The following is a 19,577-nucleotide window of genomic DNA, read 5'->3' on the forward strand; positions in this document are numbered from 1 at the left end:
TCCAAACATTCTTTCAACAATCGGATACCCGGCTCACGGTAACGGGTTAGGGGTACACGTGTGGAATAATTGCTTAAAAACGGTTCGTAAACGGCCGTGCCATTTACCTTTCGTCAAAGCCTCCCATTCTTGTCGTCCAGCGAGCTTGAACATTTTTCTCCGTTATCCTTTTCGACTGTCCACCACACTCTGATCTCTCTCCGGTCCTCCGACGATTATTCCTCGTGCCCACAAATCACTTTTCTCTTTTATTTCGTCCAATAATCTGTCTTTTCCTTTCTCACGTGTAAGTTACACGAACACACGCGATATTAATCCGTGCTTTACTAAATCACGAATTCACGCGAATTTTTCTCAAATATATTATATCGCGAAAAGGTCACGAATTCACCTGAACTTTTCTGAAATATATTATTATCACGAATTCACGCGAACTTTTCTCGAATTTATCATATCGCGAGAAGTCACGAATTCCTGGGAACTTTTCTCAAATTTATTATTATCCCGAGTTCTTGCGAACTTTTCTCAAATCTATCATATCACGGGAAGTCACTGATTCACGTGAATATTTCGTTGAATTAATCGAATCACGAAAACTGCAGGAACATCAACGAGCTAACGTGATATTTCTGAGAATGTTCAGTTTCTGGAACACACTGGTCAAATTGGACCCAGACGCCGTGATTTTTGACATTCTTCGGCCTCGAATGACGAACTCGCATCTAGATTTCATTGATATTAGTCGATAATTATGGTATATATATGTACTGACAATGACGTTAAGGCGTGAGTAGGACGAACAAGTCAGGCGAAGAAAGCTGGAGATAGACTATAAAGTAACGTGTATCTAATCGAGGGTGAGCTATACATTTCGTTGCAACGATGGATTGGCAATCTAATCGAGTACCAGCTGGTGGCGATGATATCAGGATAGATGCGTATCATGAAGATATTGTTGGAAAATAATAGTTATGTAATGGAATGATAAAATGCCTAACGGAAACATCGTTGTCGTGCTTGTGTAGGAACGAAGAAAGAAATGCTGTTTTTGTACGAAACGTGATTATAGTTATGAACTTGCTATCTATGTATTTGCTGAGAAAGTTATTTGATTCAAGTTATCCAGACTGTAAAATTGTAATACTAAAAGTTTGTCGATGCAAGGAAGATTTATAAACTGAAGTTTTTTAATCCGTTTAAGGCTAATAACTCGAATGTTGATTTATAGTAACAATTAATATTCGCATTGAAATCGAAGTTATTTTGTTAGTTTAATAAAATTAATTATAATAACTAATAATCTTAAGAAATTGGAAAGTATAACAAATTAAAACAATACATTTTACAAGAGATATTAGTACTGGACCTATATTTGGAATAATGTGTTTGATAAGATTTAAGAATAGATAAGATAATATCGGCTTACAATTTCTTTACCGTAGAATATCTTTTTAGTCAAGAATATATTGAAACAAAGAAAATTGCCATCGATATCTGTATCATATTAATAGTCAATTAATAAGAAAATTAACACGAAACTTGAGACAACTGGTCCCAAATTTTTGATCGGTAGTGTATGTCGTTTCTTCCTGTTTCTGTAACGAAATTATAAGATATAGCAAAAGTTCAATCAAAAGTAAAAATATAATTATATTCTTCTTAAATGAATGTATATTATATCATTACTTGCAAGAAAGTGTTTTATGGTGCTTTCGCTGTGTTATTTGTTTAAGAGATATTTTTACTTTAATGTACAAATTAACACGTATACCTTACAACATTGACATGAACTCTCTATTTATGCAGCTTTTATCTACACTACTTTGCAAACTCGTCGTGAAATATCTGTTAAGTTAAGCGTTTTCCGCTTCAGAACAATTTCGTAAAAGTTCTGGGAAAGAAAGGAAAACAAAACAGCGTACTCAATTTTTCAATTCCATTGTTTCACGAAACGATTCCGACAATTCCATTGTCACTCAATAATATGCAAATATTTCGAAACGTGAAAGAAAATTCTTAAAATACAGAAGTGGTTCGTATTTTCTAATATTAGATAATATCATTCATATTTCCAGAATTGTCCCTGTGTTATATTGCACGTGATCCAGTTTATATAAATAGAGATTAAAATCACGAATGTTTAGATAAATATTGCAGAAATAATTTTTCTTATCACAGTTTGATCTTAAATATCATGTTTGTAATGCAACTTTATTTACATACACGTTGTGTGTGAAACATTTTGAATCGCTTAAACTCTTGTAATATTTCATAAAAATCTTGCTAGATCTCGAGTTTTTAAAGTTTCGATAAAGTTTCGAAGAATTTTAGATATCGAAACGTATGATGTTAAAACTGATTTAAAATTTCACGGCAAATGATATATTTCAAACTCAAATACTCACTTTTTGCTACATGTTGCCGAAAATATTCCAATTTTCTGTACTTATTATTTATTACGTACTTATTACTGCATGCATGTATAGGCATACTAGTTAATTGTATCCAACTGTAATAAACTTCATATGATTACAAAATCATTTTGATACTATGAAAATAAAACGTAGAACCTAATAAAAAAATACGTTTCAATGGCAAATAAAGTTATGTACAAATAAATATATACTTTTTATAGTCACTGTGTATATATATGTATATTAATGCATCCATCCAATAGATGCATTTACCAACGTAATGTGTACCTAATTCTTTCAAAGAAAATCGAATTCCTATTGCATGCTCTCTAATAATGTATTATCGTTTCGATGTAAGTAAGTATTGTTATAGGATCAGCAAACCGTAGAAAGGTCTGGTTCGCACCATGTGCGAGAAAATTGAAAGCGCAGTGGCATAAAAATTCTAGCTCCTATATGTTCCCGTTATAGCCTCAGAAAGGATTCCGTTAATAGAATGCAACCGTGAATCTATCTCTTTCACTCGTTCGCTCTGGTGAACGATAAGTTGCTGTGTTGCAAGTTTATGCTTTGCAATTATCGGCCCTGATAGACTGCAACAGATAATGATTGTACGTCGTGCGTCGAGTCCTCAAAGAACACGATCAACAACACCGTTTTCATAGCGTGATGGCCACGCAAAGGATTATTTTTAAAATTCCCGCTGAGGATGGCCTTAATAGGTCGTTTGTAAGACGACAATGACGAAACGGAATGCTGCCATAGATGCGGGTAGTTTATTATTATAATATTGAGAATTTTCTGGGTCTCAACGGGTCAACTTCGAATATAAAAATAGTCGAAAGATTGTGCAAATCGGCTCGTTCGTTTATCGCTAGACAGAGGATGTTTATGCAAATGTATATTTCTTTAGACGATTATAAAATGGGACATAGATAGAAATTTGTTTTATGTTTGGAAAGTTTTAACCATTTGTTTTGCATATATTTTTGGCAAGATAGTAATCAGGTAGAATACTAATAAATAGTTAAACTCTGTATATTTTACTTGAAAATTGGTAATAAAGTGGCAGCTGAATGGAAGTTCATCTCGTCTTTAGAAGAGTTTAACCATTCGTATAAGTCATATGTTTCGTATACTTTTGTGAAAAGATAGTACACAGATCGAATGGTAATGAATAATTAAAAACTACTTAATGCGCTATTAATAAGGATTGTTACAGGTATTTCTAGAAATCTAGATAATGCTCTTCGCGAGGCACTGGTATCACTTCTATTTCTTCTCTATTTACAGTATGTCATGTTACATTTGTTAGCATAGTAGGTACAGGTCAGTTATCGATAAAACAACGTTTTGAGATGAATCGTTTAGAAAGAAAATAAACTATGAGGAAAGAAAAAACGTTATTAAGCTAATATTAATACTGATCTTATTGGTAGATTGATAATTCTGGAAGCTTTTCATGCAATAAAATAAGCTCAATATATTGTCTATGTTTTAATTTTCCATATTTTTATTCATTTTGTTGTTATATATATATATGTTAAAAATTTTTACTCTTTGAAAGAATAAAAATATATACGAGTAAAAAAAATATGAAATATTCTATTACTCCTTTTATCATCTATTCCTTAGAATTTGAAAATATGTTAAAATATAATTAGAAATATAAAATATAAAATATAAATATAAAATATAAGTTGAAAATATAATTTCCAGCATTTCCCAACATATATATTTTAATAATGTTATAATAAAGACACGATGTTATCATTATTTAAACAGATACAATAACAGGCTAAATTTTATTCAAACAGTGGCCTTTTTTAGACACTCATCACTGCATACAATTTCATATAAAGGAGAAAAGAAGAAGAAAAGCAAAAAAGCAGAACGGATGCGCTGACGCGCTCAAAAGAAAAATACGATTAGATACATAGATGAATTCAGTTCAGGCGTAAAATAGTTCCCACTATCAATTTTCGTCATCTTCCTTCAGGAAACAGCTATAATCCGGCCTAGTTTGTACAATCACTCTACACACGTCAGCAGTGAATAAATTTGACGAATGAACAATCGTCCAATCGATTCAAATTTGTCAACAGAACTGTTTGATTGAGTTACTTGAAACAGTAAAATCAAGTAAAATAAACATAAGATTTAATAAATGAACAGAATAAAAAGACCAATCGAACAAATTCTATGCAAATGAAATTTAAACGTATCTTTGCATAAACATTGTACCTTTAAGTGATTGATTCAATTTTTTAGGAAAGAAGACAGAAATATTCGATATAATATCAGTAGTATTTTAATACGTTCCCCTATAAAAAATTCTTTTTTAATTTTAATAAATGAACAATTAAACAATCACAATAAATGAGTAAAGAAAATGATATTCAAAGGCGAGTTTTCATAAAACTTTGTTTTAATGATTGACGATTGCCTTAATGACGATAACAGTGGAAGCAGTATTAACGATTAAAATCTATCTTAATAATCAGCATCTGACGATCATTATTCGAATAAGTCAGATAAAAAGTACGCACAATTCAATGCAAAGTCACAAAACCTATTAAAATCTCTCTTTCTATAAAAGTTCACCTCGGAAGAGCGTGCTACGCCAACACAAGAACTTCATCATTATCCTACATTGGGAATTACCACGATCTCGTTTCTGGCCTTAATCATCACCATGCAATCATTATTGTCTTTGTTGCGTAACAAACAATCGGTTTCACGAGATGCTCGACTAATCATCCTTCCGTGAGGTGTACCGATCATTACTACGTAAGAACCAATTACTATGACTCTTTCAAACTGAGAAATAATCGATTCTTTTTTTTTTTGTATTTTCTGAAAGAATGTCCTTTGAAAAATATATCTACAAAAATCTATGTTCAAATTTTCCAAATAATACAAGGAAGTTATAGTCATTTAATAAAGGATGTAAAAGTCACTGATTAAGTATGCATAGAAAAATGTTTGATTAATAATTGCAACAGTTATTAGTAGCGATTTGTTATGCAACTTCATATTTTTATGAAGAGAACTAAAGAAATGAAACATACATGGCAATCTATTCCGACTGCTAAAAATTCTGATGAGTACTCCACTCTGATATTTCATATACTTTTGTGTATTGTGTGCATTCTATGTATTTATATTTAAATCTACCTTTAAATTTTCCATAGATGCAAAAAATCTACAGTATAGTTATAAATATAATTGATCTAATCAGTAAGTAAAATTTGGAATGTTTTAATAATTATGCAAGATTATGTTAGCTCTGAGATCAGAAAGAGCAAAATTAGATACTGTTTTCAATGATTTTTCATTCTTTCCTTTCTTCATCTATCTCCTCGTTCGTTTTTGCCTTTCCTTCCCTACCTTTCTCTTTTTAATTCTTTTAATCCGCGAAAAATATGAAAAAGGAGAAAACATCGATAGTAAAACTTCAAAGTACCGCAATTCTTTTAATCATCTATATTTTCTCTCTTCTGCTACCCGTCAGATTCAATCTCATTCTAATTATGAATTTTTTCGATTCATTTATCTCAATTGAACAAAAAAGGACAGAATCGTGAAAACCATAAAGAAACTTTCCTTCCAAGCGATAGTATATTCGGAAGTTCTGATTGTTTCCCATTCAAAAAATTTACGAATCTTAATGAAACATGAACAAATACATATACAAAATCTCGTTAAGGAAAGTAGAACATATCATATGTAAAAAGAAAAAAGGGAAAGGGAACTAAAAAATCTGTCGTACATTACAATAGGCCATAAGTAATGAAGTTTTAATAAGACACTGTAAACCAAAACCGGAAAGGGAAGTCATATGTCTGACAATAGAAGATGCAGAATAAAATTCACGGTTCGGCCGTGGGTTCGTTCGTTCGTTCGTTCGTTCGTTCGTCAACGAAGCAAACGCCCACAGTCGATTGAGAGCGTCGGACTGTTAAACACAATTGCCCTTAAATTGAGATGTACTTGTGACTATTCCGTTTCGTTCGACATTGTACGGATCGCCTCGAATCGGTCCTACGAACATCATGGACCTATGATGTCCACCCATCGATCTGGGTCATCCTAAACTCGTTTAAAGTTCTGTTTCCAATGAGAAAGTATACACGAACATGAGAGACCATTTTTCTTTCGACAGGGGATAGTGATAAAATGATACGAAGAATATAGGTTACACCTGGACTGAATCTACGAGATTTACTATCGTGTTCTTCATGTAAATTATTCCACATTTATCTAGATCTTTCTCTTTCTTTTTAGAGTCGATATTTTTTCTTTGGGAAATTCGTTTATGAGAAAAATAGCTTTTTATTAATTGAATGGACTGCTGTAATAAGCATAATAAATTCATAGTCAGTTAATATTCGCAGTGATAAATTTTTTTACTTCTCTAATAAATACAATTTAAACATTGAAGCTGCCTCTTTATTCTGGCAAATACTTTAATTAATTATTAATCGTAGAAATATATTTTACCAGGTGGGATTGTCAAGAACATATAATGCACTAGAATTTGAGGTCAGAGTTACTAGGAATGAATACACTTATTGTGTAATCGATTAATAACTTATTAAAGTATAATGTTGTATATACATAACATCGAATATAAAAGGGATAGTAAGGAAAAGAAAATTTTTGTTTTTAATTTCATATCAAAGTAACGAAGGAAATGTTCGGATCATGAAAGGTTCGGGATAGAGAAACTATTCAAACAGCAACTATTCGAAGAGTAGGTGAACGGATAATGAATGTTTTACTGTACTTTGAAATAAATATGTCAGCAATTTCCTACAATCATTCGTACAAAAACATGAGATATTTCCGGTAGCGTAGTAATCGAGCACGTAAAAAGTTACTCGTTCAAAAGTTTGTTCATTTCAAAGAAAATATGTAATACTCGCCCTGATTTTTCTATTCATAAAAATGTTTATATTGAACTTAACTATTATTGTACTGGTTAAATGTATCCTAAAACATTTGATACGTATTCAAACAATTGTAAAATATAATTATTTTCTTTGTATTATATAATAAACATTTGATGCAATATATAAATGCATTAAAAATGCATTACAATTAATTTATAAGTTATAACAGACTAATAGCAACATTTATAGTAGCAAAATTACCATAAAAATCTACAAACATTAATCTCATAAAAAATAAAAATCCAACATATTTCTGTTTCCAAAATGGTTCTTTTCATATATTCAATGATACTAAAAGTAATTCCTAGTCCGTCACTTAAATGATTACTTCGAGTAATTACATACTCAGTTTATCACTTGAACTTTTCGATTACACATACTAAGAAAACCTGCAATTAAAGTAGAAAGTAAATAACATTACAAAACTTCGATATACGTAATATACGGGACAAATCTAACCTCCGTATTAAACTCTAATATCGTTGCTTGTCCCGTTGGACAATTAGTATTCCGAAAAATGTGTTCTCGGGAACAACCTGCCACCAATACTAGTTCTCCTTCAATTAGCTGTTCTACGCAAGCCAGGCAATTACTCGTCGAGTTTTTACCACGGTGCCTCGTTCGATTCTATCGCAACAGTAGTTTCGCGACCGGTAACACGACGCTGTTCGTTCGAAACATAAACATATCTTTCGATGACTCAGTAGACTTTTATGCAACGGACGTGGAAAGTTCAGCAGCACACAACAGCAAACAGCTGGTGTCTGAAAAACTCTATTCCTATCACACGTTGTTTACCGTTTCATTCCAAGACGATTGAAACAGGCTTGATTATATTCCTTTTGAGAGCGTTCGACCACTGTTCGAAGAAACTAAACGTTTTAAAACTACAGCGCCACGATGTATCGCAATCGTGCGAATAACATTAATTTTCACTCTCGATCCGTTCACCACGGATGATGTATTATTAGAAACGCGAGATTCTCGTAAATGTCACGCGTTTCTAATTCGAAACATCATTCGGATCTCCTAAAGCTTCACACGGTCACAATAACACGTATCGATGAACCACTGAACACACCAATCACAAACTCACTCGACGTGTAAAACGGCCTTGTTTTGATTACCGAACTTACGTACACGTGTGTTCACACCGAATACGCTTGTCTAATAGCTAGATACTTCGAGGAACTTTACACGCGAGTTCGATCGCTATAGAACGCGACACGGCTAAGTATCCTTTCTCTCCGTCCATGAAACACAAAAGTTTGCCGGATATCCTGCGACAGAATATACACACGTGCTTCGAACACTGACCGACGTTGCCTCTATTCGGCTAAACCAATGTCGACTGTTATTTTTTTTTCTACTATAGAGGGGAGACGACACAACGGTATATATACACACTAAGCGAGAGAGAAATCCACGAAAGAAAACTGCAAACCAGTTGTAATACGAACGAGATCGTTTTCTCTGGAAAACTAATGTTATTAAGTTGTCTGAGATAGCTCTGTTCGTTATGAAATTATTAAAGATATTCGTATTCGTCAAAATTCACGTGGTTTCACGAGTTCGATGAAAGGAACGAAATTAACTGGTTTTTACGATTCTTGACGAATCCAGACAAGGGACTACGGACAAATATCGATGGCAAATAACGGCGGCGTGCGGTTTCGATGACCGCGAGAGTATTGCACATTGGCCGACCAGTCGAGAGGGACTTGGCCGCGTGAACTGACCAGTAAGGACAGGCAGTCGTTGCTTTGACTGTCGTTAAATTAACCACAATTACCAGCGAGGCCTACACGCACGCGCCTTCCTCTCTGTACGCCTACTGTGTATATTACCGACGTTTATATGTTCATGTATGTACACACATCCGTCTTAACTTTGCTCGGTCGTGTGCGTTTACACTTGCGCGAACGCCATTAAGCCAACGATATACGGTGATCTCAAACTGCTATTGAATAATACGACGATTCAGAGGAGATTTATGGAAACGAAAATAGTATGTTCAATGTTATTGGGTCTCTTGAAGATATTTCTATTTCTGTAGTTTCGAAAACTTTTACATTTTTATGAAATTCTAGATTTTATTTTTAACCTTATTAAATTTTGAATAGTATCTTTTTATATTATTGAATTTTAAGTAATTATATGATACTTAATTCCCCACTTTTCACAATAGTTCGATAAAATTAATTTGTACTAATTTACTAATTTAGTAATTTATAATTTGTAACATACGATATAAAGTTGTCAGATCAAATAGCACGAATTTAATAGGAATAAATTACGATATATTCGATGTAAATTCATAATTGGATGTTCATCTGCAAATTAATGACCGGAAATTAATACCGTGAAAGATCTTGCATTCTTAAACGCATAAGCAAAGAAACACATATCTATTCGTATCACGTGCGCACTCCACGCACAATTACAGATAGCGTTTAATCTAGTTTTCATGAATCGATCTAAGCAAACGTTTACAAACAACTATCTGATACATTTTCTTATCTAAAAAAATTATTTTATTAAGACATACTAAATTAGAACGATAATTGCTAATTTCATACATTCTTTTTAGATTTACATTTATATACATACATCAAAGATTAGTAAACCATTTCTAAGTTAAGAATTATACATACTTAACACATCGTATTCATAGTTAATCATACTTTACACGTATACGATTGTTTGACAGTGAACATTGGTCCGACATTCTGATAACCAACACAAACATACTCGTGGTTAGGCAAGCGATCTCAAGAAAACCAGGTCATCAAGAAATGCAATTTGATCACAGAAACGATTTACTATTCCTATAAAATAACCAAAGCAGCGTTCATATGTTCATTATTCAAATCTAACTTAATTTTTAATATTTCATGCATTTTTCATAAATTTAAAAATAATTTAATATTTTTTAATATTGATTTTAAGGAAAAAAAAGGTTTTGTTCGCACGGTAAGTTGAATTTCAGGAATTCGGATACTACTGAACAGTGTTTGAAACGACGCAGCGGCGAAATACGTGATTCAGTTCGAGCAGATTTGGAAGGGGTGAACCACGACAATTAACAAGTTAGTTGCCAATTACCACGTTATCGTTCGCGATACCGTCATACGAACAAACACGTCATGCGTACAAGAGGTTGACGACTCTATTGAATTAATTTTTTTCTCTTCCTTGCACCGGACTGTGCTACCGGGCGAAAAATAAAACGCAAAAAGGAAATGGATAATTTAAATCGTTCTCGAGTTACTTTACGAGCCGCGTTCATTTGAATACATAATTTATTTTTTACATGGTGAAGAAATAAATTTATTTGTAGGGAATGGAATGTGAAAGTAAAATTTGTTGTAGATTTCAAGGTTAGGTCACGAACTTTAGAAAGTTTAATAGATATTAACCTTTACATTTCGCGCGGGTTAAAATGTGATACTGTATTCAGTAATAATATGAAATAGTCTATATATTTTTCAGACTTAATACAATTAATATGAAAGAATATATTCAAATTTCAGAGTACTAAAAATCCTAACCAACAGTTTTTCCCAAATAGAACAAAAGACAAAATGGCTGTATTTAGTCAAAGTATTCAAATATTGATATTTTAAAAATCCTAAGCTATACTCTAGCCCGAAAAGAACAAAAAACAAAATAACTACATTCAGTTATATGAAGGCAGAATAGTACACAGAATAGTATATGTATTTTTAATTTGTAAGCCAATTAATAACAAAGTATTTAAGTGCCAATATACTGAAAATCCTAACCAGTACTCCTTTGGAAGAGGAAAAAATAAAATAGAAATCGGTATAATTAAATCAAATCTATAGAGAAGATGGAGGGAGAAGAATCTTCACGCACGAGTTCGCGCGCACAAATTGATATGCAACGCAACGTTTCTCTATCAACTTCCTTCCTGCACGAATTGAAGGGAAGCATAAAATGGCTATTGCGCGTTCAGTTCACTTTTCGTTATCTAAAATCCAATGCATATCGGTTCCTTTGTGTACGTATTCCGTAATTGTACCGTGACGTGTGCGTGGTAAACTAGAAACTATCTACTGTAATAGCAGGTCAGAAAGATAGTGCGATGGCCTCTCAATAGTCTTGCTACGAGAATTACCCATTAGCCGTGTAGTTCACGACGAACAACGCGCCTCGTCAATTATCAAGATTTATGTTGCGACCGGCGCGCCCTCCTAAACGAATCGTCGCAACCAAGCATTAAAAACTTTGCATAAGGAAATAAGAATACATATAAATCAGATCTGTCTTAATATTTTCTATCATTTATCGTAATTGATAGATCATATTCGTAAACTACTTTATAAGAAATTTTATTAAAAAGAATATATTTTATAATTTAGTATAGTTAGCACTTTCAATGCTAGTGAAAGATTAAGCATATTTTTAAATTTTGAAATTAAGTAAAGAAGGATATGCAATTAGAAAATAGTTGATCATAATAAATTCTAGTTACTCAGTTCCTGCCTTTTATTCCTTGGTTCTTCTTTCATCTTTTTAACTTATGTTATTGAGATTGTTAATTTAATTAATATAAATGCATGGTCCTTAGTTAAATGAAAATTTTAACGTCTAATCTAATCTAATTGAATCAAGGTATATAATGCGTCATTGATGGAAGAAATACCACAGAATATATTAATTTCCATGGCGCCAAATATTTTATTAACCTTTTCTGCAATCCTTATAAAGAATCATTTAAACGCAATTCATTTGATTGGTAATGTGTTGATTCTTCGGACGAAAAAGCTTTTAAAACGTTTGCGTTTCTTTTACTTCATCGTTTTTCTGAATAGGTTCCCAGCGTTGTTGACTTTTACGCGAAAGGAGTAATTGGACTAAACACATGTGCGCGTTTTATCGTTGGCTTCTTTATTGGCGTGTGGAAATTGAAATTGCAAGAGAAGAGGAAAGGGGAATCTCATTTCGAATCGAAATGAAAATTTTTTGTACAAGGTTTTACAGTTTATGAGATTATTTCACTCACTAGTTGGACTGTTAAAGATAAAAACCAAATTCCAAATAACTTTAGGTTATTTTCTAGTACATCAGTACTCCCTTTTCATTTTTAAATATATATAATAACTTTTATTTCATTATTATTTAATTTTACTATTTAAAAAAATGTATTTCTCTATAATCTATATTATATATATATATTTTTCTAAAATCACTTATTTTAAAATTTCCAAACATGAGTATTAGGTCGTCCGAAAAGTGTCTTTCTTTTATAGACACGTCTTTTACAACGACGCATCTTTATACAAACATGAAACCTAATCTGTCGAACGTTGTGATCTTTATTTTGATAGAACAAAATGTATCATACGTAACTCGATAAAATAATATAAAACGGAAAATGTTGTGCATCCATTATTTCCTTATAAAACGAAAAAAAACTTTTCGGACGACCTAATACATGATTTTGCAATCAAATGTTTTGAAAGCAGATTAGAAGTTCCGACAGACAAGGAAGCCATATGGAACCCCTTTGATTTTCTCTGGCGCATGGCATGGGGAACCTTCATCTCGACCGGAAGCTAGCTGCTAGAGTTCGTACGCCATATGGTAGGAACAAATTCGTTCAGAGAACGGATGCATAACATGTAATTCTGTTCTGATACAATACTATCGCTCACGGAAGTGTCTTTTGTTTAATCGTTCAGTGTACTTAAGAAAAGAAAAACGGCTTTGAATTTACTCAAAACTCTTTGATTTTCTTTGTTTCTTTCTAACAGCCACTAATTTATAACCAAAAACTTGTATACTATGGTATAAATACCGCATTTGGAAGAACGTAAAATCTCTGAAACTGAAATCAACATATAAAATTCCGAACTAGCTGCATCATATTGAAAAAAATCAAAAATTTATTATCATCTCTGAATAAGCTCATACAATTATAAAATAATGATTCGATGACAGAAAGGTCATGGGTTCGTGGTGACTATGCAGTTCAACCATAATGTAATATCGCTTAAACAATGAATGTCATTCTAAATGTCATTTTCATACGCGAAACAAAGAGACCGCAGATCGATTCAAAATACTTGGGCGAAAATCAATTTAATTTTATATATGAAATACTACGAACAAACTATATATTTTTTGGTATGTATAATCTATGCAAAAAGCCTAATATGGGACAGTTTAACATATATTCTCTAATATTAGAACTATCGACTAAAATATAAAATTCGAGCTAGAAAAATCAAAATAAAGAATATATTAAAAATAAAAAGATTAAAAATCATAGAAAATTATTCAAATTCTCAAAAATACATTGTTACAAATCAGTAAGATTTTTATAAAAGATTGCAAAGTAGTGATCTCGACCAATCTGGTAATTCTAGTGGTAAGGAAACAAAACTAAAAAGAAATTGATTTTTTTCACACCTATCGTGGAAAACTCCTAAAAAGAAGGGCTGACTTTCGATGCAAATCATGCATCTACTCCACATGTAGCATGTACATACTCAACAATACCACGACTCCCTGCACATTGTTAGAACAGCAAATCTCCACAGGCATTTTTCAATTAACATGTAAAAGAAACCTCGTTCAATATGAGAATCCAATCGAGGCAAAAACGTACACCGGTACACGGAATTGAGAATGCCATTTGCGGTGTATTCGACTCTAGAAAAGAGGCAGACATAAATGAAAGAAAGAAATAGCTGCCGCGCTTGAGGATCATGAGAGAAAACGACTGCTCTCGATATCCCTTCTAATCACTTTCAAAGAGACAAAGCTCGAAATGAAAGACGTTACGTAATTACCCTTTGCAAATGTGATTACCACCATCGAGAGACTTTTCTGAGTACCTACAATTTAATTATGCTGGAAAGACTTCGGTTAATTTTCGTAATTAATCCAAATGCCAATCTCCACTGTTACGGAGAATCGGCATTTTAGTTGGAAGGTTAAATGACATCATATTTAATAATTTCATTTTATACTATTAAATATAGGAAAGAATTCTATTTTTTTAATGATAAGCGTACAGGTAGGAAAATTCTTATCTGTAGTTTCATTATGATACGCTTTATTTTTTTTCTATAATGTACTGATGATTTTCAAACTTTTAATTTTTAATAGTAATTGCAAATTAACTGAAGTTTAGTATAAAAATTTTCCCTATTTATGTACGCACTGTATAGGCAAAATGTATTTTCATTTACAAAAAGTTGTAATACTTTCAATTATTTTCTTAAATATTATGTATCGATTTCAATAACTTTTCTCCATTTTTTGGACATAATGATTCAATACTGTCATCACTATATTGTTACTAGTAAGTTGTTAATTTTTGAAATCAAAATATCCTCTGCAATATTTCTGATATTATATCTTAAATTTAATCTACTACAATATAGATATTAAGAGTAGAAAAAAAAAAACTTAGATTATAAATAGTTCTGATTAAGCTAAAACGCGATGACAATGCAGTATTGAACGTATACTTTATCAATCGCTATTGTGTTGATCATTATTTACTGCATACCTCAAAACAAGGTGATAAACGATAATACTTAAAAAATTAGATGTCAGTAGTAAAAAACGCTAAGATATCTTAACCTAAAATATTTACTGCTGTAGATTGTAGGTCGTAATATGGACAATAGAAACACAGAACCTTTTTCTACATCTGATATTTTGTTTAGTTTGTGTAATTGGATACTTGGAATTTGTAATTCTGACGAACGCAATAAATGCGCCGCCCGTTGTTCATTTAAAGGTAATATACTTATTTAGTAAATATATATGTATTTAGTGAAATAATTGAAGTCATCTTTATCAATCATTAGATTAAATAATATATATCGTCTTGGCAAGTGTTATTTATGCGATTAAGTATTGAATATTTATATGGTAATTCTTTTCTGAATCAAATACAAAATTTCATTGCTAACTAGAAAATTTCTATTACATTTAAAAAGCATAGATTTTATAAACTTACAATTAATACAAACTACACATTTATGTTCTAATCTGTGAATTTATAATATAATTTCTTTTGATAATATTTTGTTTGGTGATGCTGATACAGCGACCTCCAAGACCATTTTTTCGAGCTCGACATTGCGCCGCGCCGCTTTTCTCGCGTTCCAAGTAACGCGACGAGAGAAATTCTATACATTTAAACGAGTATTCGCACTACTCTACACCAGCGGCATTAGATGTCCTCGTCTATCTAGAATTTCCAATATTGTATAACGCACACATTGTGCGAATGTATCACGGTAAAACTGTGAACGAATGAAAGAGTTATGATATAAATGCACGCGAAAATGTCGAAACCAAAATGCACGATGCTTATAAACTAAAATTCAATGAAATCGATATGTAGACAAATAATGTATAGAGCTTATGCGAATTATAATACAATGAGTAGGGGTCGTAGAATGATTACTAATGTTTTACGTAATGATTACTCAAACGTAGGCAGCTCAAAGAAATAAAAAAGAACTACGAATAACTACTTACGGATTTTAGGTTAGGTCAAGTATCTACTGATTTGGTATCGAACTATCACCGAGGGGAAAGATCTAGGAACTTTACTGTTCCGTTTAATGTGCGATTTCTTTCATCCCCAGCTACTTCAGATGCAAGAAAAAGCGAACGCATTTGCATCTAATAAACCATACCTGGAAGTACGTCCTTAGTATCGGGGTTATAAGAATGAATCCATCCGTTTCTCTGCTGAATAATGCACTGGAACATGTTGCTGGACTATGCGTAGGTCTCGATTCGTGTTGATCGGCTGTAACGAACGAACGAGCAAGAGAGAGAAAGAAAGAAAGGGGGAGTGGAAGGAAGAGGAAGGGAGAGAGCGAGATGGATCGAGGGAGAGTATACAGCGATGAAAAAGAAAGACGAGGAAACAGGGTGAAAAAAGACACAAGATCCGTTATAGTTGGCAAGTTCTTTCAATGGGCCACCTTCTCCCTCTGTTCCTTTTTAAAAATATCCCTAGAGCGCACCAATTACTGCAAGATCGAGTTCCTCGTTGATTAGCGATTAATATTATCGTACGGCGAGTATTTAGAGCGAAACTCGACTCGATCAAGTGCGCAGAAACGAATCTTCTACGCTTACTTCTTTTCCGGTAAGATTTTCAAGCTTCTTTCCAGAATGGTTCTCCGTCAATGCACCACCATTACCGGAACGCTCTAGTTTCTTTTCGTCAATCGTAAAACCGATTCGATTCACGATTCGAGTGATCGGCATGGAGCTCGATGAATGCGTATTCTTGCATCTCGTGAGAAGATACTTTCGATTTATACGCTCGTTGTCGTTCGTTGAAAGACAAGATCGACAATTGAACCGACCTCCATTTCATAGGAGAAACCGCGGGTATTCATCATCGGCTTCACATCATTATCAAATGTTCTTCTTGTCGCTCGACTACTCTCTCTTCTTTCTTCGAACATGTGTGTATATTCACACATACACACAACTGGTATACGCATATACGCACCGGTTCTTTATTTATCCCTCTCTAACTCGTTCGTTCGCTTTGTCTCCCACCAATGGACCACCACACTCTTTCTTCTTCCGTTTCTTGATTTCTTCCCTTCAGGCCTGGCTTTCCTCACCGCAGCCTGCTACTCCAAAGACTACTCTCATCCTCGCAACAAAACGAAACACTGTGAGTTCACAGCGATCTTTCCATCGTTCGGCACACGCGCTCTTACACGTAACGTAATGCAATGCACTCGACCGACCGACCGACCGACCGACCGCTCCGGCCTTGAAACGTGTGCACTTCTCTCTTCCCGGTCTAACCGAAACCCATCACCAACGTTCGTTCATACGGTACACTAACGTATGTATTCTGTGATGTTAACGCGAGAAAGAACTAAAAGGGGTGGGCAAGAAGATTGACCAACACGCACAGGCCAGGAAAACAAAGGCGCGGCGCGGTTCAAGAAAGTTAAGAATGACAAGAAAAAGGAAACGAAGGCAGAAGGTAGTCGCCTTCTCTCGTTGCTCCTGCGCCCAGAGGGTGGCTGGTCGGCTGGCTGGGATCGAACTAGATGGCTCGTCGCCAGGCAACCGGATTTTCTGTCTCTCTCTTGCACACCATCTCCCTCCCTTTGCACTCGTTCTCACTTTATTCATCTCTCTCTCTCTCTCTCTCTCTCTCTCTCTCTTTCTCTCTCTCTGTTCACTTCTCTTTGTCACTCGGTTCCGTACCGGTGCTCTTCTCGCGTTTGCTCTAACCTCCTCGCTCGCCCCACCTTCCTTTCCCCTCTCTTCCTCTATCGTCGCGTTAAACTCTCTCCCTCGGTCCCACTGAACAGCCGCAGCAGTAGCAACACACCGCACCACACCACATACACACCGGTTACTCTCATGCTCTCTCGTTCTCTCTCGCTCTCCTGACTCGCCACCCCCTGCATACTCCGGAACGTGTAGAGGATTCTCTCTCTTGTATATACCTTGGCCGATGACTTTAGGCAGACCGCGCACCGATCTTCACCGTCGCGCCTTGAAAATACGATACTCGATCGAAATTAAAATTTAGAATTTTTTTTTATACAACATGAGAGGTTACACGTTTTTCAAACGAGAAATCTCTTAAATGGTAGAAAGAAATGCAGAAAAAGTTTAAAAAAGTTAAAGAATCTTTCTTTCTTTTAAAACTAGAGCTATCTAAAAATATGTAATTGGAGAAATTAATTATACAGTGTAAAAATTAAATTAATTTTAATGTATATTTACTTTCTGCGTAGTAAAGAAGCTGTTTTTAAGTAAAGTTCCCAAAACTTCCCAGATGACGTGTATTTTGATTTAATATCTGGCGATAGATTTTATACTAGGCTAAGTTTACGTGCTTCTAATTATTGATATTGTGGATTATCGTATTTTTGCGCACGATCAGTCATGATAAAGAACTTGCGCGCAATATTGGCACACGTTGTATCTTCAGCTCAATATCTGGTTTATCGGAAATTTGTAAGCAAAAAGTAGAAAAGAAAGCAAAGAATACAATGAAGTTTATTATTTTGAATTGAAACATTCGATTTTGTAGAGTAAAATCGGCTTTATCCCTTCCGAAGAAAATTCAAAATACCTGAATTTGTATCGATGTTGTTACAGAAAATAGTACAGAGAAGAGGTCATTTATGAAAAATTGGTCGCGCACAAAGCCAAAATGAAACAATCGGTTACGGTTATTTTATCTCTTGGCGCGCTTTGCTTTCCCCATTGTGAGGCACTGGCACGTCCTCAAAACGGCTGATTCTCACAGTAGTAGACACGACGATTCTACTATACACGGATCATAAGGCCGGTGCAGCGTAAAAGGAAATAGTAGAAGAAGGAAAAAAAAACAGAAAAGAGAACACACTTGGAGTTGTTAAGCCGAATCGGCCAGGAAACTTTCTACGTTGAAAGCGTTTCACTTGCAAACGGAAAAGGGGACGAGTCTGTAGAAAACCGATTATATACCAGAGAAATTCCGCGCTCCCGATGCACCGTTTCGAAATCAACTGAATCGCGTAATACCGTTGTCGAAGCGTCGAGCAGAAAGTATATATCGTGCATACGTAACGAGAGCGAGGGAGATAGGTAGAAAACGGAGGACAGAGATAACAGTTGTCCGAAGAGGGAGAGGGTTAATGAGGGAATAGTAGCAAGAAAGAGACGTAACGAAAAGAGATGAAATAATAGCAATAAAGCGAAGCGAAACGGTGCAAAAGAGATGGCCGCTGAGCTGGTAGGGGAATCAATGAGTGTTACTCGCGCCACCGCTTTTGTTTCTCTCCTCGTCTCTCTCACTGCATGGTTATACTCTCTGTACACCAGTCTCCCACCGTGGTGTTCTATATAGGCTCGTCCAACCCTCGAAGCGTGACCGTGACTGTGACTCTGATCAAACGGAGTGCACGTGTCCACCGTGTGTACGTTACTCTCTGGCTCTGCGCGCTTACTTGTGTTCTCGCTGGTCCTGTTCTCTACATCCCCGTAGAACTTGTACCACGTGGAAACACTTTTCTTCGTTTCGACGCGGTTATTTCACGCGATACATGCGTATCATACACACGGTTCCATGTCGTCTAATTGTAGACATTCTTCGCTTGGTCAACAAACACTTAACCATTTCAGCGCCACGCGTCCAGATTCCTAACTAACCTATACTTATATTTTTTTCATTTTT

At 34.3% G+C, this 19,577-nt stretch overlaps 1 protein-coding gene across 11 annotated transcripts in view; it reads right to left on the minus strand.

Annotated features, from left to right (window-relative positions):
* Window positions 1-19,577, minus strand: part of LOC126920037 (SLIT-ROBO Rho GTPase-activating protein 1-like) — a 43,479-nt gene that overhangs the window by 17,542 nt on the left and 6,360 nt on the right. Inside the window, exons 1-2 of one of the 11 annotated variants that reach the window (XM_050729898.1) lie at window positions 18,768-18,881; window positions 16,060-17,042 (exon numbers count right to left, since the gene is read on the minus strand). The exons of 2 other annotated variants lie outside the window; for them this stretch is intronic. In XM_050729898.1, the coding sequence (XP_050585855.1) occupies window positions 16,060-16,135 (76 nt within the window). In that variant the 5' untranslated portion in view covers window positions 16,136-17,042; window positions 18,768-18,881. 8 more of the 11 variants (XM_050729896.1, XM_050729894.1, XM_050729901.1 and 5 more) reach the window with 8 other exon arrangements.

This window comes from Bombus affinis, chromosome 9 (assembly GCF_024516045.1).
Source record: "Bombus affinis isolate iyBomAffi1 chromosome 9, iyBomAffi1.2, whole genome shotgun sequence".
Classification (NCBI taxonomy): domain Eukaryota; kingdom Metazoa; phylum Arthropoda; class Insecta; order Hymenoptera; family Apidae; genus Bombus; species Bombus affinis.